The 25920-nt window shown below is 47.4% G+C and overlaps 1 protein-coding gene across 1 annotated transcript; it reads right to left on the reverse strand.

The window, feature by feature from the left end:
- Positions 1 to 1363: 1363 nt before the first annotated feature.
- On the reverse strand, positions 1364 to 21900 carry PLP2 (proteolipid protein 2). The gene is made up of 5 exons (XM_083483253.1): positions 21604 to 21900; positions 9823 to 9978; positions 6471 to 6566; positions 4305 to 4395; positions 1364 to 2083 (listed from the first exon to the last, which is right to left on the reverse strand). Exons 1-5 carry the CDS (start codon positions 21691 to 21693, stop codon positions 2064 to 2066), a joined length of 453 nt encoding a protein of 150 aa, XP_083339379.1. The 5' UTR covers positions 21694 to 21900; the 3' UTR covers positions 1364 to 2063.
- Between the last annotated feature and the right edge of the window lie 4020 nt (positions 21901 to 25920).

Below are 25920 nucleotides of genomic sequence, written 5' to 3' on the forward strand. Positions count from 1 at the left end.
GCCCTCATGGCAGCAGAGTAACTAGACTGAGGGAAAGAAGGTCGGTGGGTGGGAGAAGGAAGAGAAGGATAAATAAGTCACAGAGTGCAGTGATTTTGGCCCCTGCAGAACGGTGCCTTGTCTGTATGATCAGAATTTTATCTCTTCACGAGGGCTTGATACCATGTGCTTTAAAACAAAATTTCTTTCAAAGGGCAGCAAGGAAAGTCTTACAGTGGGCTGTACAGAAAATTCTGTATGTGGCCAGAAGTGTTTATAAAGGCACTCAAAAGAGCAAGCAGATGTTAGTACTAATTCAGCCACGTTTTATTTGCATTCTAAAACACTTGTTTCACTGAACAAGCACGCGCGCACACAAAATCAAGCTGCCTGAGGGACAGATAGGAAAGGGAAGAAAGAGAAGTGAGGGTGGGATAGGGAAAACATACCTGCCCCTTCCTCCCTTCTCTCTGCCCACAATCCATAGGGGGGAAAGATATAATCTTAAGGATAATGTGATGCAACAGCTCCTCGTTCCCCTAGAAGCAAAAAAGCACCTGTACCCTTTTGCCTGTTTGCATATATATCAATATATATCTATATCACCCAGAGCCCATAACCAAGGCTAGGACCACTTTGCATGACACCAAAATAAAAAGCAAAAGGTCTACACCAAAGCAATTCAAGTTTTCTTCCAAGGAAACTGGATTCTGTGACCGGTATTAAAGTGGCCATATTTGCATATATTTCCCCATTCTGAAATGTTTGCTCATTTTACATTAGAGTGGGAGCAATAAACTAAGAGGAAACGAAGCTAAGCAGAGCATTGGAGCCCCACACTCTGACCCCCCAAGATATGACTCAGACCCCCCGATATAAAATTTCAGCAGGTGTCACCCACCCAACTCCAAAACATCTTTGCATCACTTTTTGTTTATGCAGAATTGCAGCACATGAAGCAAGGAGTGGTGGGGAGGTGACTTTATATATTTATAGTGTTGTGATTTTTTTTGGGGGGGACCCCCTAAACCCTGGAAATTAATAAATGGTAGGATTTTGATCATTTGGAATATTGAAGGGAAGACTGCAGTCCAGAGGAAAAATTCCGGCTAATCTTTTTCCAAGCCAGGGCCTCATCTGGGATAGAGGTGCTAACATGACAGAAATGTGTTGATGGCCCATTTAAGAGGGATCTTGGGCCAGGGCAGACAGAAAGTTGCCAGGGTAACTGGGTGTGAGGTGAAAGGTAAAGAATATCTTTAGCAAAATGTGCTGGGAAAAAGGAGAGAAAAGACAGATCCATATTGGGCAGGCTGGCTGAAGGCTGGCTGGGAGAGATGAAGTTTGAGTGTTAGTTCAACAACAAAAAAGTCAATCACTTCCATTATAATTGGCAGTCAAGGTGGTTTAATAAATTCTCAACAACATTCAAGGGAACTAGGTCCATTGTCTTCTAGAGTCATCAAAACACACGCTCCCTAAGCTTTTTTATTATGTTTCTTAAAAACAGGGATCTCTTAGGCTGGAGACCCCAGAGTGAGCATAAGCTAAGTAGATGCAAGCACCAGCCTCTGGTCCGCTCTCCCCATTTTAAATGAGGAGAAACTGAGGCACAGAAAAAGGAAGGCACTTAAAATGAGTGTGTGGAGTTCTCTTCCACTCCATTCTCCACCCCACATTTCCTAGAACTGGAGATAGAATCCTGGGGTCCCATTTCCTCCCCCTCAGCCCACTGTGTAAACTGCTTGAGCCCCTAAACTGATTTGAAGCTTCCCCTCTCCGTCCTCTCTCAATAATCCCATTTAATGGGGGCCAATAATTCTTTTGTCAAGTTGACAGAAGCTACCTTTGTTTTCCACAATTACAGTAAGTCAGAAATAGGAGAGAGTGTTGGCGGAAATAAGAGTGGAATTATCTTTCTCAAGAATTGGTGAACCTCACTGAGACGTCCAAAAGAGAGGGATGACATTGTCAAATTTATAGACTGGGGTAGTTTTCTACCAGGAGATCCAGCAGGAAGCTAAAGGTGATGGGTCCAGGATTGGGGCCTAGTCATGATGTGGAAGCAAGAGAACGGCGTGTCTTCAGATCCCATCTGAAGGACCTGTAAAGGAGCAGAGAAATGCCAAAATCATCATGTTTTCAATGTAAAAAGTAATGATAAAGAACAAGGAACAACAGAATCGGCAGAAAATAATATAAGATAAAATAGCTCTGTCGCTAATACAGAGAGGGGAGAAGAGAGATGGCAGTCCTCTCTGGAGGGCAAAAGAGGCAGGCACCACACCACTGACTTACATGGTTGCTAAGTGAAGAAAGCGATTCTCCACACTCAGTATCTCCAGTATCTTTAACACAAATGACCATTCAATTTGGTCAACTGCTTTGAGTATATCTAGTTACACTTAAGGAGATGGGGGTCTTCTGGGAATGACTTTAGTATATAAGCCAGTGTTAGAAACTCAGATATATAAGCTAGGGGCCAAATGTCTCCCTAAACCAGGCACCCCCAAACTCAGTCCTCCAGATGTTTTGGGACTACAACTCCCATCATCCCTAGCTAACAGGACCAGTGGTCAGGGATGATGGGAATTGTAGTCCCAAAACATCTGGAGGGCCGAGTTTGGGAGTGCCCGCCCCAAACCAAGGTTACAATTGCCAAAACGGAATGCCTAGTTGCCATTTTGGGGCAAGACAGCTTTAAAGTCTTAATTTTGAAATGGTGGGACTGACTGGGATTGGTTCACAGTTAAACATCTGAGTAGTTTAGAGGACAACCTTGAGCTCAGTTAAGAGCTTGGAGAACTTAAAGAAGAAATGTCACTTGATCCAGCGACAGTCCACATTGATTATTGGCCTATTCTGACCTCTGAGACTGCTCCTGCTCAGATTGCACAGATTTTTCTTGCATTTTGGTTCCAGAAATTCATTCTGATTGTGCAGATAAAATATAATGGATAGAATTTGACAGGATGGGCTATTAGTGTGTGAAAACAGTCCAGATCCAAGGATCCCCAGGCATGCATCTCCATGTGGCGGAGATGTCAGACACCATCCTGGAATCCAGGCATCTTCACTTAGTCAAAAGCCAGCTGCAAAATGTGCTAGTTCCTAAGGCTGTAAATAGCAGTTAAACATCTGGTAGACTGGGCGAGACAGCAACAACAAACGAACAACCATCGCAGAAACAGACAAGGCACCGTCAAGTGAGTGGTGCATTAATCGACCTACAAATGACTGCACCTTGCAGTGCAGAAGAGGGGCTTAGCCACTATGACTGTAACACCATACAAAACATAGCTCCTGCCCCCCAAGTGGAACCATGAACCTTCAACAAGGGAGATTAGACAAGTGGTGTACGCAGCAAAAACATTAGTCAGTGTGACTTGCAAAATCACAAGATCAACTTGCAAAACTTCCCTTTTTCCTGGACTGTTGAATAGGACCTGGCTGCTGTTTCACAATGTTTTCCCTCTTCTCTTCCTTGCCTGACTTGTCCATCCTGCTTCTCCATCATCTGGTTTCACTGCATGTTCTAATCCCAAGTCCATCACAACTACAATTTGAAGGTCTGCAAGCATGACCTTTTACTCACACAGTAAAAGTGGAGAGAAATTTGCTCTGGTGACAAACTGCTACAGTGGTACCTCCGGTTAAGAACTTAATTCATTCCAGAGGTCCATTCTTAACCTGAAACTGTTCTTAACCTGAGGTACCACTTTAGCCAATGGGGCCTCCCACTGTTGCCACCGCGCGATTTCTGTTCTCATCCTGAAGCAAAGTTCTTAACCCGAGGTACTATTTCTGGGTTAGCGGAGTCTGTAACCTGAAGCGTCTGTAACCCGAGGTACCACTGCCTTTTAAAAGGGAAGCTCCAGCTGTGGGGAGGCCTGATGAGGCCCATACCCGCCATGGGTTGGCTGTGGGATATTGAAAGGACCTGGTCACCTGCTTGAAAATTTTGGGGCCCCCTCAGCCCCTTCTACATGGTGCCCCTGCTAGGGAAACATCAAAGCACAGTGCTTATGGGACTCACAAACTACCACCCCGGCAATGGGAATGAATTGGATGCAGAGTAAACAGGAAAGGGCACACAGCTTCTGAGCAGTTAGAACTTGAATGGTAACTCAGCCAGGGCCTTGAGTGAGGAAGGCTGAGGCTTGCAAATGAAACAAAACAGAGTTGGGCTTGTTCAGCATGCAAACCCTTCAACCGTGTGTGTGTACTAGCTGGCAAGTTCTCTTATGTCTGGCTGGCTGGCTGATTACTGATGCACCAAGCAAAAGCCACAGGATCACACTCTTCCTTGCACAGAGAAGACCTACCAGTGGGAGCTGCTGCATGTGATTTCCTGAGGGTTGGTAAGATGGTGTAGGCATCGTAGCCAAAAAGGATTCCTGTCAGCATTCCAATCACCTGTCGGAAGGAAGTGGAAGTTTAGTATAGGCCTCCATCTGCTTTTAAGAGTACATTTCTGCAGTTGTACTCCAGGTAGGAAGTGGACTTTTCTATATTATTGGCAGTTGCTTTTGGTAGAATAGTCCCATTTATTCCTCTATTTGGGTTGTCAAGCTTCATTTTGCCTCTTCTAAATTAAAGTAGCTACTTGCGCTGAGAGGCATGGCAATTTTGATTCGGTTGCACTGACTGTGCATTTATTTGGGGCATGAGCTGGACAAAGTTAAGCTCTCTGAAGTCCCACTGAGTTCAAGTGGGAGTGATTTAAAGCGCATGCTCACCAATAAAATCAGCATGCCTTGAAAGTACCCAACAGTATATCCATTGTTTCAGACTCCTGTTTGGCAAAATGGTGACTGCAAAAGTGAAAAAGCCATAAGCGAACTGCTTCGTGTTTGGGAGATGAAGAAAAGAGCCAAGAACTCAACAGGAGGAAACCCAGCGCAACACAAAGCTGTAGTGCACACTGGACCTTTGAAGACTCCCAGGAACCCTTAAACTTCAGTGCCCAGAATTATTTGAGGGAAAGAATGTGCTTTGAATATGCTTTGAAAGCATAATGTGTACTCAGTACAATGGGCCCCAGTTGTGTTTATACAGGATTCACAGCGCAGAGGCACAGCCGATCAATCACGCACTGTTTCAGAAAGGCACCAAATTTATACCACTGAAAGACCATACGTAGTGATCACTTTTGGGTACAGAAGCATGTGATCTTGCACAGCCAATTGGGCACAGTATTTGGGGATTATCCATGCATATTGACAAGACAGTGGTCCATGCTGGCTAATTTGCCACATACTGAAGGAGGCAACTGGTTCATGGAGACTAAGCCAGACTGCTTGCTGCTAGGGCTGCGACACAGAATATGATATGAACCTGGACTGGTAGCTGGGCCTCCTGAAGGAACATAACAATAGCCTGCTGGATCAGGCCAATGGCCCATGTAGTCAAGCCTCCTGTACTCACACTGGCCAACGAGATGTCGGTGGGAAACCAGTGAGCAAAACAGAAGCCCTCCCAGCTCCCATGGTTTCCAGAAACTGGTATTCAGAAGCATGAATTTGTCTAATCCTCTTTTAAAGCCATCCAAATTGGTGGCCTTCGCTGCCTCCTGGGGAAGTGACTTCCATAGTTTGAATGCACACTTTCTTTGATCTGTCCTAAACCTTCCAAAGCTCAGCTTCATCGGATGTCCACGAAGCGCTATGAGAAAGGATGAACAACTTTTATCTCCCCACTTACTGCATGCATGCCATATAGCTTAAGGTTACAAGACGTCCCCGTTTCCCGGGGACAGTCCCTAGATTTACAAATCAGTCCCATGACAAAATCCATTCATTCCTACTGAAGTTGAAAAGTGTCCCCGGGTTCATTGAAAAAAATCTGGTAACCTTAATATAGCTGTGCCTGCAGAGAGCCCTCTTATTGTGTCTGGAGGTCCTTTCTCAAAGGGGCCTGCTAAATGGGGTGTAGAGGAGATCCTTACAAGAGTTCTCCAACTAGGTAAAGGTAAAGGGACCCCTGACCATTAGGTCCAGTCGTGGCCGACTCTGGGGTTGTGGCGCTCATCTCGCTTTACTGGTCGAGGGAGCCGGCGTACAGCTTCCAGGTCATGTGGCCAGCATGACTAAGTTGTTTCTGGCGAACCAGAGCAGTGCACAGAAATGCCGTTTACCTTCCCGCCGGAGCGGTACCTATCTATCTACTTGCACTTTGACGTGCTTTCGAACTCCTAGGTTGGCAGGAGCTGGGACTGAGCAACGGGAGCTCACCCCGTCGCGGGGATTTGAACCGCCGACCTTCTGATCGGCAAGTCCTAGGCTCTGTGGGTTAACCCACAGCGCCACCCACGTTCCTCTAAGGTAAAGGGACCCCTGACCATTAGGTCCAGTTCTCCAACTAGCAAAGCCCAAATGTGCCACGTGTCTTCCCGTTCACAGCAACATTCCTACATATTCCCGCTGCTGGCCAAATCAGCACTCCAGCTTCCTTTCCCTGCCCTCCGTGAATTTTTGTTAGCTTCTATGTACCGCAGCTGCGATGCCAGCTCCATCTCTGTGTCCTATGAGAACGATAAGGGACGTGATGAGGAAAGCAACAGCCCCAATGAGAGCCCTTATGAAATCCTAAAAGGAGGCAACAGAAAGGGAGAAAAAAGTTAATACTGGAACTAGGGTTGTCAAAGAAGTTAAAGCAGGATTAGCTGAGCCAACCACCTACCTCTGAGCCAATCACTGACACATATTTTTAATACCACCATAACTTCAACGTAGATGGGTTTCTTTTGAGACTTAAGGTGGTCCGACAGAGCCACCTTAAGTCCTTGCTTTTTTTAAAACAGTGAATTATAAAGGTAAAAGGGTAAAGGACCCCTGGGTGGTTAAGTCCAATCAAAGGAGACTATGGGGTTGTGGCGCTCATCTCGTTTTCAGGCCAAGGGAGCTGGCGTTTGTCCGCATACAGCTTTCCTTGGCCAGCATGAATAAACTGCTTCTGGCGCAATGGGACACCGTGACAGACACCAGAGCGCACGGAAATGCTGTTTAACTTCCTGCTGCAGTGGTACCTATTTATTTACTAGCACTGGTATGCTTTCGAACTGCTAGGTTGGCAGAAGCTGAGACAGAGCAATGGGAGCTCATCCTGTTGCGTGGATTCAAACTGCCAACCTTCCGATTGGCAAGCCCAAGGGGCTCAGTGGTGTAGACCACAGCACCACCCACGTCCCTAATAGCTAAGTAAAGAACATACAAACACATTGTACGGGTTGCCAGGAGGTCGCCCTCCCCTGTTCTACTCAGCGCAATGTAGGCAGGATATTTTAAAATGCAGAATTTGGTTTGTTTCAGTGGAGAACCCTTGGCACAGATAGACAAAGTGGCCCAGTTTGTTCATTGCTTTAAACCAGGGGTGGGAATCCTCAGTCCTGGGGACTCAGTGCCGTTCTCCAGGACTCTGCCTGCCCCTCGATCAACGTCCCAGTCCATGCCCAGACCACCTCCCTCGCTGGTCCTGCTCCACACTCTCCTCAGCTAGTAGGAAAGTGTCAGTACCAGATTACCAAATAGGTTGAGTAGGCACCAGTCTATGGGTCCCATGCCTTTTAGGGGGACGGTGACAATGGGTCAAAATAATATTGATTTGATCTTGAAGGAAATGTACAATCAATCTTTCTTAGTTCAATGCCATCCCACCAGAGAGCCTTTACAAGGGGGGGGGGCAGGATTTTGCTTGCCTAGGGGCCTCCACAGGGCTTAATCCAGCATTGGGAAGTGTCCGTGAACCACAACGTCTGTTGCTTGCCTGGGTGGAGATGGGGAGCTGGTGCGTAGAAACCTCAGAAGTTTGCATGGCTGGAACGAAGCCTACTCTATAAGGCCAAGAGTCACCTCTTTCGCCCTGACTGCCATTAGCCAAGCTACACCCATAAGGGTTGTCCACATGGGCATAGCCAAGAGAGGAGGCAGCTGCCCCCCCCATGAAGTAAAACAATAGAAATACTTAACTAATTGACCAACCACATTGGTTCTGCTCCCCCAACAAAGTCCTGCCCCCTCAACAAAAATCCTGGCTACGCCCATGGTTGTCCACAAGGAAAACCTCCCCACCCCATCCCATGCTCAGTGGCGTAGCGTGGGTTGTCAGCACCCGGGGTAAGGCAAGTAATTTGTGCCCCCTAACCCGTGGATTTGTGCCCCCTAACCCTAACCCCCAGATGTTGCGCCCGGTGCGCCCGGCCCCCCCTGCACCCCCCACGCTACGCCACTGCCCATGCTTCAAGGGTCAGCAAACTTTTTCAGCAGGGGGCCGGTTCACTGTTCCTCAGACCTTGTGGGGGGCCGAACTATATTTTTTTGGGGGAAATGAACAAATTCCTATGCCCCACAAATAACCCAGAGATGCATTTTAAATAAAAGGACACATTCTACTCCTGTAAAAACACGCTGATTCCCGGACTGTCTGCGGGCTGGATTTAGAAGGCGATTGGGCCGGATCTGGCCCCCGGGCCTTAGTTTGCCTACCCATGCTTTAAGCAGTTTCAAGTGAATGAACAACAGGTCAACGCACAGTGCTCAGATCATGGTCACTCCTTGTCCTCAGCCAGTCAGCGTGGGGTGGGGGACAAACTGCAGAATGATTTCATATTGGTGTGCAAAGTGTTGTTCTTGAGTTTGGGGGTATATCCTGTGAGTGCTGGTTGACAAGCAACCTGAAGACAGCCTCTGGTTTGTTTCCTCCCCAGCACACTGGAGGAAGGAGCAGGGCAGGGACAAAGCCTATACCAGACAGAGGTAACTTGACCTTCCAGATGTTTTGGGACTACAACTCCCATCATCCCCAGCTAACAGGATCAGTGGTCAGGCCCAGACATGGGGGGGGGGCATATGGGCCACTTGACCTGGACCTCCGATTCCAAAGGGGGCCTCAGTCAGCATATTCACAATTGCAGGGGATGCACTGGGGTGAACGCGGAGGCGCAAAGAACGCCAGAGCCAGTGTGGTGTAGTGGTTAAGAGCGGTAGGCTCGTAATCTGGGTAACCGGGTTCGCTTCCCCGCTCCTCCACCTGCAGCTGCTGGGTGACCTTGGGCTAGTCACACTTTTCTGAAGTCTCTCAGCCCCACTCACCTCACAGAGTGTTTGTTGTGGGGGAGGAAGGGAAAGGAGAATGTGAGCCGCTTTGAGACTCCTTAAAGGGAGTGAAAGGCGGGATATCAAATCCAAACTCTTCTTCTTCTTCTAAATGGTTTAGCAATGATAAACATAAACCACAATAAGGCAAAGTTGCTTGATTTTTCCGAATTCGAGAATTCGCAGAAAAGAAAGCTAGGAAAGCATTTTTAAATGTAAATACTTAAAATAATCCTTTTCCCTATGTATTTTTTAAAAGCACTATTGTATATCCATATTTTCCATTTTGTCTTTATATGCAGATATGGTTCAAGCCTTGAAATAAAATTATTTGTCAGCATAACTTTTGTGAAAATTATTTATATACTTACTTGTTTATAAGACTTCAGTTATCCCCAGGGTAAAAAAAAAGGGGGGGCACTTTATCTACCTGGCCCGGCCTCTGCCTGGCTCTGCAAGGCCCTGCCAGTGGTCAGGGATGATGGGAGTTGTAGTCCCAAAACATCTGGAGGGCTGAGTTTGCCTATGCCTGGCCTATACTTTTAAGCAACAGACGCATGCAAGCTGCTCTCCCCCACTGAACCACAACCTAATCTGCCCCCCTCTCACCCACTGGGGGTGATGGAAGTTGTAGTCCCAGGTGGGGAAGACTCTTGTAAAGTGGCGTGGGCCCCACATTCCCAGGCCCTTTGGGAATCCTGTGCGAATGCTCTGCCCCACCCCAGTGCCAGGGGCAGAAGAGAAGTCTTACCGTCCATCCCCAGTGGATGAAAGTGAGCTGGTGGTGCAAGTTACACATGAAGAGGATGAAGATGACAATGCCGTAAATGAGCATGAAGCAGGCTAAACCCGAGTAGCCTGGTGTCACGGAAGCCCCATAACAGATCAGGATGAGGATGCACGCAATCTGGCAGAGAAAGGAGAAAAAGAGCCGTCAAAGGGCAGAACTCATGAAAAGGAGCGGGGAAGACAAGCTCCGAGAGAAGAACTGGCAGTCAGGGGGGTGGGGTACAAATAACAGACTTAATAGGAATCATAAATGAAGCATTTTTCAAAGAGCTAATACGGTAGGTTGGGGTTCAGAAGTGAAACCCTGGGACTGAAAATTACCTCTTCCAGCAAGAGGTTTAGGACACTAGGAACAGGAACTCCAAATGATCTCATGGCCTGCTCAGTAGAGCACACATCATCATCATCATTATTATTATTATTATTATTATTATTATTATTATTATTAAATTCTAATATATACTGCCCGTTGAAGATCTCAGTGTGGTTCACAACATAAAAATACAAAATGAGAACACAAAATACATAATAAAAGCAAGAACAAAGCCAAAGGCCTGATTAAAGAGAAATAATATTGCCTGGTGCCTAAAAACGTATCAACAGCCCTTGTTAGCTAGGCAGGCAGATATTTCCCTATTGCTATTCCTGCTCAGCTGGCAGCCGCAACGGCTATGTTCTCCCTCCACTGATGGAGCCTGTGGGTGGAATTCAACATCGTGCTCAGGAGATGGTTCTGTCAGCGTGAGCATTTCTGCTTGCGCAGTGGCATAGATCAATATATCATAATGTTTAGATGGTGATATATCACAATGTTGAAAACCGGATATCACCCAGCCCTAGTTAGTTGTTGTAAACAGGTAATATAATGACATATCATTTTATGAGGGGAGAGAGACTTTCTTCCTCCTCATCAGGCAATGCCATTTCCACCTGCCTTGCTCCATATTCCAGCCCTGGAAGCCTTTCCCAGACCAGAACCTGGGAAGAGAGGAGTTCAGGGTTTTGGGTTTTTTTTAATAGCTTTATAAGTTGCATGTCCTTGTTTCTCAATTTGATCTTTTTACATGGTTTTGTATGTTTCATGGTATTTTATGCACTACAATTTGCTATTGTTTTCATTGATTATAGATTGGTAATTCCTTCTTGTGGTTGATAAGTGTAAACTGTTTACAGTCATACCTCGGGTTGAAGTAGCTTCGGGTTGAGTGTTTTTGGGTTGCATTCTGCGGCAACCTGGAACTAATGGAACGCATTACTTCCGGGTTTTGCCGCTCGCGCAGACGCTCAAAATGACGTCACACGCATGCACGGAAGCGGCGAATCACAACCCGCACATGCGCAGCTGCACAGACGCGGGTTGCGTTCACTTCAGTATGCGAACAGGGCTCCGGAATGGATCCCGTTCGCATCCAAAGGTACCACTGTAATTATCATTTGCTGATGTTTAATTTTACTGTTTTCTGTTAGATTCTGATGGATTGTTGAATGTTGCTTTGTTTGATATAATTTAAAGTTATTGTGACTGTTTATATTGGATCAGGTTGTTACTATTAATGTTTGGTGTTTTTGTATGTGTTGGAAGTTGCCCAGAGTGGCTGGGGCAACCAGCCAGATGGATGGGGTAATAATAAAATAATAATAGTAGTAGTAGTAGTAGTAGTAGTAATAATAATAATAATAATAATAATAATAATAATAATATTGGTATATAGTTGCAGTAGACAATTTATTTCTCTGATATCTGGTCAGGTATTACCAGGATTGTTGCAGGATTAGTTGAGACTCAGTATAAAACTGTTAATAATTCTGGTGTGACAGAGGGTAAGGATTTGCTGAACTAAATATCTGAACTGGAATACAAAAAGGGAGGTGTGAGGAGGTCAAGAAACCAGTGAATGAAGCATAAGGTATGAAAATACTAATCTCTTTTCTGTTTTGCTCTTTGGTGTTTTTTATTCTTTTTTCTTCTATTTTGTTAACTGTTCTCTATTGTGTACTTTTTATGTGTTTTGTTTTGTATTTTTTCATTTTTGTAGTTTTTCTTGGTTTTTGTATTCTATGTTTAATTTGAAGCTTTTGGTTGTTTATGAAACTTTAATAAATATTACTTTAAAAAATAATAATAATTCTGGTGTGAAAACAAAGAAATGAGACTGCAGCACTTGGAATGCCTGGGCAACAGGGCCACTCCACCCATGAGGCAAGGTGAGGCAGCCGCTGCAGGCAGCAGAATTGGCTGGGACAGCAGATCGAGCCTTCAAGGAATGCCCCGGCCACTGATGCTCTTGCAATGGCAGCAACAACTCCAGCATGCTTCTGCAAGACTGGATCCGCCCCCTCCTTGGCTGTCCCCTCTATACAGTGGTACCTCGGGTTAAGTACTTAATTCATTCTGGAGGTCCGTTCTTAACCTGAAACTGTTCTTAACCTGAAGCACCACTTTAGCTAATGGGGCCTCCAGCTGCCACCGCGCTGCCGGAGCATGATTTCTGTTCTCATCCTGAAGCAAAGTTCTTTTTTAAAAAAATATTTTTATTAGAAATTTCAACAATTTATCAAAAACATGTCATCATCATTCCCCCCCATTTTCCCTCCCCCCTCCCCAAACGAAAACCCCACCCTCCCCCAGACTTCCCTCAGCTCCTCTCTCTGTTTTTTTCATCGCATGTTATTCTCTGCATATAATTAAATTGTAAAGATCCTTAATTTATCTGTCTATATCTTATCAATAATAAATTAGTGTATGTTTATTCAAAACCTGCCAAGGAGTCCAGTTCATTTTGTTGTTTCTTTAAATACTTTGTAAAAGGTTCCCATTCTTCTTTAAAGTCATAGTTGTCCTTATCATGCAATTTGTGTGTCAATTTCACCAGTTCCACATAATCCATCAGTTTCTCTTGCCACATTTCTTTGGTCAGGATTTCTTCATTCTCACATCCTTGTGCTATTAAGACTCTTGCTGCTGTTGTCACATACATGAAAATGTTCTTCAGTTTCCTTGGCAGGTCCTGAAGCAAAGTTCTTAACCCGAGGTACTATTTCTGGGTTAGCGGAGTCTGTAACCTGAAGCGTCTGTAACCTGAGGTACCACTGTAGTGGCCTCTTGGCAAATTGGAAGTACTGCTGGTCTCCTTCCATCCTTGTTCCCGATATAGATCGTCACTCACCCCTTCTTCCCTGTGGAGGGCGCCATTTTACGGTTCGCCTCAGGTGCCAAAATGTCTTGGGCTTGCCCGGCTGAGCAGGGTGGTCTGATATGCTCAGATCTTTTCTTTGTAAAAACTCCAGCACACTGGGTACATCTCTGCCTGCCCCAGTATGCTAGCACTGCACAACCTAGATGCTTTTGACAAAGAAGCATTCAGCTATAATCCTCACCTGCGTTTTAAACTAGTTTAGCCTAAGCTCAGGTTTCCCTACATGGGCGATGTTTGGTCCAGTCTGCCAAACTTCTGTCTCCAAAAGCAACCATGCTCCATTGACCAGATGTTCCAGCCTTTCAGAAAGAATTTCCCCACAATTTCACTTAGATTGGCTTTGGTGGAACTGAAAGGAAGGTGGATGAACCAAGGAAATTGGTGGGAAACTCTGAGTCAGTGAGTTCTGCACGATGGCATCAGGGCCTGTTTTCCTTGCCAATAATTTGATTCATGAAGCTACTTTCACAGCCCATGAAAGGGGTGAGCGCCTTTAGAGATTGCTGAAGGCAGGCTTTCAAAAGCGTGGCTTGGACGCACACTAGATTTCTCACTCTCGCTCCTTGCTTCTCTGCGCAAAACCAGCATGTTGGGCACCAGGATAAATTAACAGCTTAGTGATTTCCAGCCCCCAAACCAAAAACCAGAGATTTGTATTTGCTTGCATTCCAAGTAGCTGGCAAGTATGTCTGTGTGTACACACACACACACACACACACACACACACACACACACAAAATACATACACTCCAAATGCAAGCTACAAAGTGACATTATGCTGCCTGTAAGATGAAAAAGTTTTCTAGCTTGGTAACATAATCTAGCAGCCATTTATTTTCATACGTCAATGTATCAAGAGGGACACCCCATGGCAAGAAAAATTGATGAGCTTTGCAGAGTTGGCTAAATTGACATACAAATTGCGTGATAAGGACAACTGTGACTTTAAGGAAGAATGGGAGCTTTTTACAAATTATCTAAAAAGACAACAGAATGAATTGAACTCCTTGGCAGGTTTTGAATAAACATCCACAAATTTATTGGTTGATAACATGGCAGATAGATAATGTAAGGATATGTATAATTTTTTAATGTGCAGAGAGCAATATGTGCTGAGAAATCAGAGAGAGGAGCTGAGGGAAGTCTCTGGGGGAGGGAGGGAGGGAGGGAGGGTTTGATGGGGGTGGGGGAAAAGGGGAAAAATAATGAATATGATATGTTTTGATACTTTGTTATGTTGGAATTGCTAATTTTTTTTTTAAGGGAGGCACCCCAAATGATATCTGGGTGTGGTGGGGACTGTTGGGGCAAGGGGTTTTCCATCTGCTTTGTGGCAAATTAACCTGCCAGAGCCTGAAGGACTCGCATTCTATTTACGGGCAGATCTTGGAGAGAAAAATAAGCATGCCTTGGCCTCGAGTCTCACTCACTTGTGCTCTCTATATATAGATGGCAGAGTCTCTACCTCTCCAGTTCTCAAGAATGGGTCTCCCTGCCCGCCACCCGCCACCCAGCCTTGCTACCAAATACGTTTTTAAGCTAAATATGCCAGGGATTTAACATGGGTTTCCTAGGCATGCATTCTCCAGAGATGTCTGAGGGCACAGGGCTTCTCCTCCAACGAAGGAAGAGCACTTGCAGGAGATGTTCCAGCTGTGGCAACCGGTAGACACAATTACAGCTAGGCATTCCAGTTGTGGACCTTGGAAACAAAGGGCCAATCTGTTCGTCAGCACACTGGGGTTGCCAGCGCGCCAGGCGGAAGCAGCGTGTGTGTGTGTGTGAAGGGAATCACTGGGGCAACAGCTAAACAAACTAGGAGCCTCCTGCCAAGTATGCCAAGGTCCAGAATAAAAACATAAAGGAACAGGCCTCCACTTTGACAGGCCAGAAATAAAGAGTGGGGAGAGAATTGCCACGGGAAGAGCCCAAGAGGAATGCCAAAGAGTTAAAAGCAGAAGCACAGAAAGAACTTCTAATATAGGGGGTGGCAGAATCAAAGGAAAGGCACAAGATGGCACTGAAGAAGGATAATAATAATAATAATAATACAGTAATTTATACCCCGCCCATCTGGCTGGGCTTCCCCAGCCAACAAAATATTAAAATACAGTAATGCATCAAACATTAAAAGCTACCCTAAACAGGGCTGCCTTCAGATGTCTTCTAAAAGTCTGGTAGTTGTTGTTCTCTTTGACATCTGGTGGGAGGGCGTTCCACAAGGTGGGTGCCACTACCAAGAAGGCCCTCTGCTTCGTTCCCTGTAACTTGGCTTCTCGCAGTGAGGGAACCGCCAGAAGGCCCTCAGCGCTGGACCTCAGTGTCCAGGTAGAATGATGCTCCTTCAGGTATACTGGACCGAGGCCGTTTAGGGCTTTAAAGGTCAGCACCAACACTTTGAACTGTGCTTGGAAATGTACTGGGGGCCAATGTAGGTCTTTCAAGACCGGTGTTATGTGGTCTCGGTGGCCGCCCCCAGTCACCAGTCTAGGTGCCACATTCTGGATTAGTTGTAGTTTCTGGGTCACCTTCAAAGGTAGTCCTACGTAGAGCGCATTGCAGTAGTCCAAGTGGGAGATAAGCAGATAGCAGCCAAGGACAGAAAACATGCACCCCCCGCAGGCACAATGCTGACAGATGAACCAAGAATGCAAGCTGGGACCGTCCCCAGTTTAAAAACATCCCCTGAGCCATGAACTCACCAGGTTGCCTTAGGGCACCAAACCGCTCTCATCCTCATAGCGGGGGTGCCCTACCTTGCAGGAGCAGTTGGATTACTATCAAGCTAATGTATGGGAGGTGCTTTGAGCACCAGGGAATCCCTGTATGTGCCAAATCATTGTAATTACAGCAAAAAGGTGGGATACGTTGAGTTTTCCCATAACACGTGGAAAGGAATTAAGCATACGTCCTCCACCCCAGGCACGGGATACTGCTGTTACATGGGCACAGGATAGAGCTGTTACATGGGCAAAGTTGAGAGAGAAAAAGGAAATGGGTTTTTAAAAGGGCTTGGAACAGACCACTGAAGTTATCTTGCCAATTGTGCAGAAACGGATATAAGCTCTTGAGCAGATGGGGCCAACCAACGACTGCTTCTTGCATAGATATAGGCAAGTGAAGCTTGTGACTGAGTGGCAGTCGCCATTATCTCCTGCGCATTGAGCTGCTTTCAAATACTGATGCGTGGGCTGGTTTAAAAAACCCCAAAGCAAACCCAAACCCTATCAGAGACTGTGACATTCAAACACTAGTGTGGCTTTTAGTTAGTCCTAACAGAAGTTTTGTGATATTTGAAAGTGTTCTCCCCACCCACCCCTAGTGAATCAACGCTGCTGCCTGCATTTATTTATCTACTTTGGGTAATTCTGAATTTAGCTACCTGACAGGAGGGGAATCACAGAACTGGGCAATTAGCTTAAATAATAGAAATGTGTCAGTGGGTGGGGGGAGACTACAGGCCCTCCAACTACTAAGCTATACTTCCCAATTTGTCTTCTGTGGATTCCATCCCTAGTGTGATTTTTAATCCAGCTTTTGTAGGCCAAGAACCAGCCAAATATCTTCATACTTGCTCTCAGCATTACAAGGAACCCATTAGTTCCAATGAATGCTAACTGAATTAACTACATGCTTGTACATTTTCCAAAAGGGAGAGTGCGTCTTGTTCTAACAAACTAACCTAATTCAACCCACAAGTCTCAAAACGATGAAAAATACTGTGTAATGTATAATGTTAATAACTTCTGCTAATAACAGAATCTACTGTCCTGTAACGTATAATAATAGCTACTGCTGATCCACATTAGTTTGTGGATATTTGCAGAAAGGGCTTCTCACATTTATTCTACCAGCAATGTATTTTCCTTCACTCCCCCCCTTTAACATAAGGCCTGAGGGATATTTCTATGGAAATGGAAAGATAGTTCACTGTTTTGCTGTTTCACTGGTCCTTAGTAAAGCTGGTTGGAATTTTCCCCCCACTCCCAAAACATGACTAAAAGATGTTGGAGAGGTGTGTGTTTTCTGCAGCTTGCCATTTGCTCCAATTCAGCAGTAAAACATAGGTTTTCCTGGGGAAAGCGCTAGGACAAACAAAAACAAAACCCTGCTTGGCTGCAGAGCTTTAAAGTATGGACTTGTGTCTGGAAAGCACAGAGCAAAGGGAAGTCTGGAGGAACTCTAAGACCAGAGTCAGAAATCACCTAACTGCAACCTTAGGCAGGAGCAATTTCCCCTCGATTCCCAAATGACAGCCTTGCACACTGTCTCAGAACCATCCTTGAATGTGTGTCACCTATATAGCATGGCAAGGAATACACTCAGAAGACACTGTCGACAAAAGACTGGGTAAAAGTAAAGAATGGGTTGAGCGGCCTAAAATAATAGTTTTCCTTTGCCAGGCTATATCAGAGATGGGGAACCTGATATATAAGAAGGGGTAGCTCAGTTGGGAGAACAGGGTCCTGGGTTCAAGCCCCAAGTTGGGTCAGAGATTGGAGGTTGACCTAGATGATCCTCATGGTCCCTTTCCAACTCTACAATTCTACAATGCTATGATTGGCCATCGGACCGGTCAATGGTAGAGTATCTGTTTGGCATGCAAAATCTCCCCTGTTGAATGCCTGGCATCTCCAGTGAAACAGCAGCAGGTTTTAGGTGACATTAGGCTGCTACATTATTCCAACTTCTCAACTAGCCCTCCAAGCAGTGCAGGACTCTGACTCCCATCAGCCCCAGCCAACAGGGGCCACCTTCAGACATGATGGGAGATGCAGTCCTGCAACATCTAGAGCACACCAGGTGCCTCATCCCCAAACCCTACACTGGCTTAATACAGGAAAAGCGTGATTCTAATCCAGGGGTCAGCAAACTTTTTCAGCAGGGGGCCGGTCCACTGTCCCTCAGACCTTGTGGGGGCCCAGACTATATTTTTTTCGGGGGGGGGGGGAATGAACGAATTCCTATCCCCCACAAATAACCCAGAGATGCATTTTAAATAAAAGCACACATTCTACTCATGTCAAAACACCAGGTAGGCCCCACAAATAACCCAGAGATGCATGTTAAATAAAAGGACACATTCTACTCATGTAAAAACACGCTGATTCCCAGACCGTGCGCAGGCAGGATTTAGAAGGTGATTGGGCCGCATCCGGCCCCCGGACCTTAGTTTGCCTACTCATGTGCTAATCTGACACGGCAACTGTACAGAGACTGAGCAGTAGGACTTACTTCACCTCAATCAATATGGAACAAATCCATGTTCTCTTCTGTATTTGGGCCTTAACGGGGGCAGTCAGACACAGAGAGTGTTGTTTTGTTTATCCCACAAAGATGGGAGCCACTGTGGCTTCCAATGGATAAAGAGAAGCTGACTCAATGAACATGTGGTCTTTGCTTGCTATTTTAAAAACAAGGCAAGGCAGCACTCGCACCTGCACCCAGAGCCCTTGGGAGCGACAGGGCGTAGCACGGCACAGGCAAGCATAAATCCTTCCCTTGTTCGCTTCACCTTCCTTGTGGGCCTTGTTGGGACCTGCTATTTATTCCTAGGCCCCGCTTTTTTGAAAAAAGGAAAACCCTCTGTCATTCCCACACAGATACAACACCCAGCCCTGAAGCCTTAAAGAACACGCTCTGCTCTAAGATTAAAAGGTAGATTATCGGTCCTGCAGCATTTGAGTAATAGCAATCTCCTGTTTGGTTTCCATAACACAGGATTCGTGTGGTGCTGCGGTTACAGAGGGTTGGATTAAGACTGCAAAATCCCAAGTTATAAACCCAACTCAGCCATGAAGCTCCATGAGAGTTGTTGGCCCAGTCGCTCTCCTCAGCCCTACCTCACAGGGTTGTTGTGAGGATAACATGGCAAACAAGGAATCATGCAAAAGGAGGGAAGTTGCAGCTGTGCTTTAAGCCCTTAGAACAAAGAGGTCTAAAAAGCTGGCTAAAGCACATCCTTTTTGGACCAACCCAAACTTTGCATGAGGCAGTTTTCTACATTCCTAAGATCCTCCAGTTTGTGAAGGTAAAATACTCGTATTAGGACTCAAGACGTCCGGGTTCTGCTTCCAATTCTCAGGGCTGAAAAACTGAATGAGAAAAAACGGTTTCTGTTAATTATTAATGGAGGTGGCAAAGATTTGTGAAAGAGGGAGGGGGGAGAGCAACAACTTCTCTGCCACAGATGGCAAAGAAAGGGCTACACCCATAATGGAGACAGAAGCCATATTGTCCTATCCCTCTTTGAAAAGACGAAGGAAGGGTCCTGCTGCTCCACTCCTAAAAGTCACTCTCCAGGGGTAGGTAAAGAACAGACAAGTGGGATTTGCACAGAAACGTAGCAAGGTGCCTTCGACTTAATCAGACCTCTGACTACCTGCACTGGCTGGCAGCAGCTCTCCAGGGCTTCAGGATCTCTCCCTGCTGTGTCTGGAGATGCCAGGGGTTGAACCCGGGCCTTCTGCATGCAAATCAGATGCTCCGCCACGGAGTGACAGCCTTTCCCCAATGCAAAACGTTACCCTGTACGTTGCTCAGGGTTCCTGCCAGCTAGCTCCTGGTATTCACTGACATTACTGCCACTGAAGGTGGATGCTCTACTTCCTTGTCTTGCTGTTAATAGACCTATTCTCCCAATGATTTGTCTAGAGGCTTTTTAATAAGCATTTTTTTGGGGGGGGGGATTTAAGACCCCCAAGGGCTACAGAGCAAAGCTGCCTGGTAGTGCCAACCTCTGGTCTGAAAGACCTTGTCCCCCCCCCCCCACTAATCCCAGGTGTTTGTGTGTGTGACTCCATTAACCCCCTCATGCTCAGAAACACTCTCATCACTTTGACATATTCCAGCGCTGAACCCTGGTATTGAAATAGGCTGCGTAGCTTTCTTACTCTGGCATACATTGCCAAAACAGGTTTACTTGGAAGCAGTTCTTGTGGGCAAGCTATGAGAGAGCAAGAGGGTTGTCGCTTTTCTTTTTCTGGAGAAACTTGTACCCCTTGAACAACCGCGTGAGAAGCAAGAATAACCCCTCTGAAAGCAAGAGGCTGTGTGATGGGTGGTGCAAGTTCAGCTCTATTTTCAGAAAAATAAAAGCTGTACTAAGTCCCAGGACAACTAGTGAGGATAAATATACAGCTATTCAGAAGGGTGGGGAGAGCCTATCCTTTCCCATCTATGTCACAGGGAGGTGGAGCAGGACCACGTGGTCCTACAAGCTTGCAACTCTTTAGCAACTACTGCTGTAAATTCAAACCGCAAAGAGACACTCCCAATTACCGTGCCAGACACACACACTCTGTGCCCAGAGACAGGAACGGTGAGTCACCCGTGATGCGCGCACCCGGCGCTCTGGGGAGGCGACCAGCAGCGAGGCACACGCTCAGCCGCACCCCAAACCAAGGCCCTGCGCGGGCAGGGAGAGGCAAGCAGCCAGGCTTCGGGCACCCCAAGGCCGTCGAACAACCGCCAGCCGCGGGGACAGGAACCTGCCTGGGACTGCAAAGCGCCTTTTCCTCCTCTGCCTCGCCGCTTTTCCAAACCTGCAGGCGTCAAGGGGAGGGGAGGACCCGGGAAGCCCGGCTTGTTGAAGTCTGGCTCCCTATGCTCGCCATGCCCAGGGGACGCAGCAAGCGATGGGTCTCTGCCCCGCGGAGCTTAACGATGCCCAACTCGCGCAAAGCAAAGCGCCGGGGCGAGATCGAGTTGCAATAAGGAACAGGAAGGGAAAGCGAGCAGGAAGAGAAAAGCGGCGCTCAGCGAATGCAAACCGAGGCGCTTCAGGCGTCCGGGGCTCACTGCCGTTGGAAGAAGCTTAAGGGACAATTGTCCTTCGCTCATCCATCCCCTCTGGGCTTGCGGGGCCCCCGCTGAGTCCCCCAACACCGTCCCTCCCTCTCTTCCCCTGGACAGCAGCCGTCCCGTGACCCTCCTCCGCTCCACCCGCGGCCCGACGACGCGCGGGAGACACGTCCGCCGCCCCTCCTCCTTAACTCTTCCTCGGCCGAGGCAGCGCTGCGCTGTCTGCCCCGTCAGGGCGTTTCCCCGCCCGGCACAATCTCCAGCGGGGCCGGTGAAGCCACCCCGGACGCCTGGGTTCCATCCCCAGCGCCGGGAAGCGGGCTGGCACGGGCATCGAGGATACTGGGGAAGGTTTGGGTGGCGAGGGAAGCCCCTCCGCCCGGTGCCACACATGCCAACAACTTTCGGCGGGCGCCACTAACGGACGTGACCGCCTGTTCTTGCCCAGCCACTTATAAAGTGGGAGGTGGGGGGCAGACTCCGCCCGACCCACACAGTCATGTTGGAGCACCCCGGCTGCAACTTATCCCTCCGAACCACTTTGGAAAACCTGAACTTCGTCGATTTGCTGGACGTGGGGTCCGGAGGGAACTGGGTTATGGAAACGCGAGAAAGAAGTTTTCTGGGCAAAGCGCAGCGTCCGCCGCCCCGCGAAGTTAGGGACCCCCCCGCCTCCAGTCCCGGGCGCCCCCCGCCTCCTTTGCAGATCGCGCCATCCCTCCGGCCCGTGCGCGCCCTCTTACTATTTCGGCCAGCAGGATCATGCCCTTGTGGGTGCGCATGAAGCCGGTGCATTGGCCCATGCACCCTTCGGCGTTGCTGGACGACTCCATGGCAGCGCGGCGCCCCGGTCGGAAAGGGGAGACGTCGCTTTCGCTTCCCGCCGCGGCTCTGCTCCTTCTCTTGGCAGCAGCCTCCTGCCAAGCGCGGGCTCCGCCAGGCAAGGGAGGGCGGGGAGGGCGGCCCGCGGGGTGGGGCGGCGGCGGGCTGGGCAGGGCGTCTTGGGTAATCGCCGCTGCCTCTTTAAGGGCAGCCGGAGGAAGAGGGCCGGTGAAAAAAAGACCGTCACGGAACCAAGAAATTACACAGAACAAGAGAAATGACCGTGAAGATCCCTGAAAGGAGAAGTAATCGACTATAGAATAACAACTTGTCATTAGTCGTGTCCGCCTCTTCGTGACCCCCTGGACCAGAGCACGCCAGGCACTTCTGTCTTCCACTGCCTCCCGCAGTTTGGTCAGACTCATGTTTGTAGCTTCGAGAACACTGTCCCACCATCTCGTCCTCTGTCGTCCCCTTCTCCTTGTGCCCTCAATCTTCCCCAACATCAGGGTCTTTTCCAGGGAGTCTTCTCTTCTCATGAGGTGGCCAAAGTATTGGGCTGATTTCCTTTAGATTGGAGAGGTTTGATCTTCTTGCAGTCCATGGGACTCTCCAGAGTCTCCTCCAGCACCAGAATTCAAAAGCATAAATTCTTTGGCAATCGGCCTTCTTTATGGTCCAGCTCTCACTTCCATAGATCACTACTGGGACTTGCCGATCAGAAGGTCAGCAGTTTGAATCCCCGCGACAGGGTGAGCTCCCGTTGCTCGGGCCCTGCTCCTGCCAACCTAGCAGTTCAAAAGCACATCAAATTGCAAGTAGATAAATAGGTACCACTCTGGTGGGACGGTAAATAGCATTTCCGTGCGCTGCTCTGGTTCACCAGAAGCGGCTTAGTCATGCTGGCCACATGACCCGGAAGCTGTACGCCGGTTCCCTCGGCCAATAAAGCGAGATGAGCGCCGCAACCCCAGAGTCGGTCACGACTGGTCAGGGGTCCCTTTACCTTTACTGTTATCAAACAAAACAGGCCATTATCAGCCTTTTATTTCTTCAAAAACTCACCCCACACTGGCCTAAAGAGGAAGGGAGCCTGTATTATTTCTAGCCCTTGCTAGATCCTTGAATTTATGAGTTTGCTCAAATTCTAACGATTGAATGTAGAGATTACGAGGGGTCTGTCCCCCTCTGCAAACTCATAACAATATTTTCTTTCTCTTTTTCCAGATTATTTCAATCTTTCGAAAATGTACTAAATCACCACGCCTCCAAATAAAGTCTTTGCCAGTTTAACCAACGTGGGTAGCGACACTTTATCAGGGTTTTCAGCAGGGCAGAGTGACACGGAAATCAATCGGGATCTAGTCAAACAGGGTGGAAATGTTTGCATTTGACAATAGCCTGACTCCACTTCCTGCCCTCAGACAGGAAGCCAACATCACCACACAAGGCAGAGAAGCAGTGGGGAAGTTGGCTAGATGGAAAAGAGAACCGGGTGTCTGCTTCTTTAATAGTGGGAAAGAAGTGGCAATTTCTACAGGTGCAGCCCTGTGGAATTTTCACCCGTCCCCCGTGCAAAAGCGTCTGAGTTCCCAGTTTGCACAGGACAAACAACCACAATTCTGTGCATGCTTACCTGGAAGCAGAGATGGAAAGATCTGCCAGTTGCAGTTCTCTCAATTCCTCATTTTTTCCAGTAGTAAATTCAGCTCCCTAGATTTCTACAGCAATTTGTGATTACTATTATTTAGTGCAAATTTCACATTTTGTTGTACAGTGGTACCTCGGGTTACATACGCTTCAGGTTACATATGCTTCAGGTTACAGACTCCGCTAACCCAGAAATATTACCTCGGGTTAAGAACTTTGCTTCAGGATGAGAACAGAAATCATGCTCCGGCGACGCGGCGGCAGCAGGAGGCCCCATTAGCTAAAGTGGTGCTTCAGGTTAAGAACAGTTTCAGGGTAAGAATGGACCTCCAGAATGAATTAAGTTCTTAATCTGAGGCACCACGGTACGCTGTTTTAATTGAAGTCAGCAATTTAACACAATACAATGTATTTTGTTATATTCAGGAATATATTTCCTTTTGGAGCACACTGTGCCTTTGTGCATTTTTGTAAACTTTGGATCGTTGGAGAACCACATCACAACATTTGGTTGAGTGTGAATTTCAAAGGTTGGTTCTCACATTGTTTTAGAAAGTGCAATTTTTACAGGCTTGGATTTAAATGAGAACAGAATCAAAATTTCTCCCCCGTCCTGATGTGAAACTAAATCCCACTGTGTGCAGTGGGAATTATTCCAGGCAAATGCATATAGGATTGTACCCTTAGGCAATCTAATCCAGAAAGCAGTCACAAGGGGTGCTCATTCATCAACACTGAGTCCTCTCCTCTCCCCAAGTCCCCAAGTCAGTGGCGTCGCAACGGGGGTGTGGGGGGTGGATCGCCCTGGGTTCCACATCTGGGAGGGTGACAAGGCGCCACCCCGTGGGGTGCTCACCCTGCCGCCCTGGCCCGGGTACGGCGGCGCGAGCAGCAATTGTGCCGCCACAGTTATATATTCCTGAATATAACAAAATACATTGTATTGTGTTAAATTGCTGACTTCAATTAAAACAGCGTACAGTGGTGCCTCAGGTTAAGAACTTAATTCATTCTGGAGGTCCATTCTTAATTTTTAATTTCATTTTGCAAAATAAGAAGTGAGAGGTGGCAAGCCCACAGGACCATTTTTAGCTGTGTGCGCGTTTATGCGTGTATGTATGGAACTTTATGGCGTTGGGATATCAACTGCACATATTTCTGTTTTAAACTCTTCTGGGGGCTCTTTTGGCTAAAGAGTGACTCAAATCAGCCTGTAGAGCATGAGACTGTTAATCTCAGGGTTGTGGGTTTGAGCCCCATGTTGGGCAATAAATTCCCTCAGGGTCCCTTGCAATTCAACAGTTCTGTGAATGTGTCTAAGTCCCAAATGCTTTTTGAATTTAGGCAGTTGGCCATTTTTCTTTTGCACTTTCCCACATTATGGGACTTCACTTATTCCCCAAAGTGCATCCTTTGGGGGAAAATTGCAGGCGTAACGGGGACAGCCAGGGAAGTTGATACTTCTCCCACTTCTTCATTTTTAGGCTATTGCTCTTGTCCAGGTATCTGGCAGCTTTGCCAGTCCCCCAGAGAGAAGAAACAAGGCAACAATTATTTCTACAGCGTCTCTTAAGCACCTGACTGCCTCACTAGAGAGCAGGGTTGCCAAATGATGGATGGTCTGCAGAAATCAGCAGGTGATGTTTTTCTCCGTATGGCACCGCTAACAAACATTATCATCAACTAATGTCTGCGCAAATAAAAACTACCTGCCTTAAAGGCACAAGTGTTGTGGCCAGTTGAAAAGATGGAAATCCTATTGGAGATATGAGCGTAGGAGTCTTCTCTCATGCTTTTCATAACCCTGGACAATACCTCTCTCTGCCTCATGGATGTGGTCCAAAGGAAAGCAGAGCAATATGTTTGGCACCATCTTGGCTGCAGGAGATGCCAGAAGGAGGCGCACAAGACGCCATTCAACTGTCTTAGGGACTCCACTCCGGATCTGAGTAGGCTTTACTCCTTAGCCTTTTCTTCTCCCAGAGATATCCCACAAGGCAGTGGAGGTTTCGGATCAGAGTTTTCCTTCTCTTCGATGAGCTCCCTTCCCAGGTGGACGAGCCCCACCTGCCCCTCACTTCCTTCTGCAGCACACGCAGAAACCACCTTCTTGACTGTTGGACTCACTGTTGGTTTCGTCCACTCAATCTGCCCAAGCCTGTCTTCGCATGCAGGGGAAGTCCCTAACTCAATGAAGGTTTGAGATCCATCAGCTATCCTCACCTGATTTAGCTGGCCAGTCAAAGCTATTTCTGGGGTATGGCCACTGTCGCATGCCGACAGCTTCTAGGTAAAGGTGAAGGACCCCCGGATGGTTAGGTCCAGTCAAAGGCGACTATGAGGTGCGGTGCTCATCTCGCTTTCAGGCCAAGGGAGCCGCTGTTTGTCCGCAGACAGCTTTTCCAGATCATGTGGCCAGCATGACTAAACCACTTCTGGCAAAACGGGACACATTGCCGGAAGCCAGAGTGCATGGGAATGCCATTTACCTTCCCACTGCAGTGGTACCTATTTATCTACTTGCACTGATGTGCTTCTGAACTGCTAGGTTGGCAGAAGCTGGGCCAGAGCAACAGGAGCTCACCCCG

Source organism: Podarcis liolepis (genome assembly GCF_965112155.1).
Source record: "Podarcis liolepis genome assembly, chromosome: 17".
Classification (NCBI taxonomy): domain Eukaryota; kingdom Metazoa; phylum Chordata; class Lepidosauria; order Squamata; family Lacertidae; genus Podarcis; species Podarcis liolepis.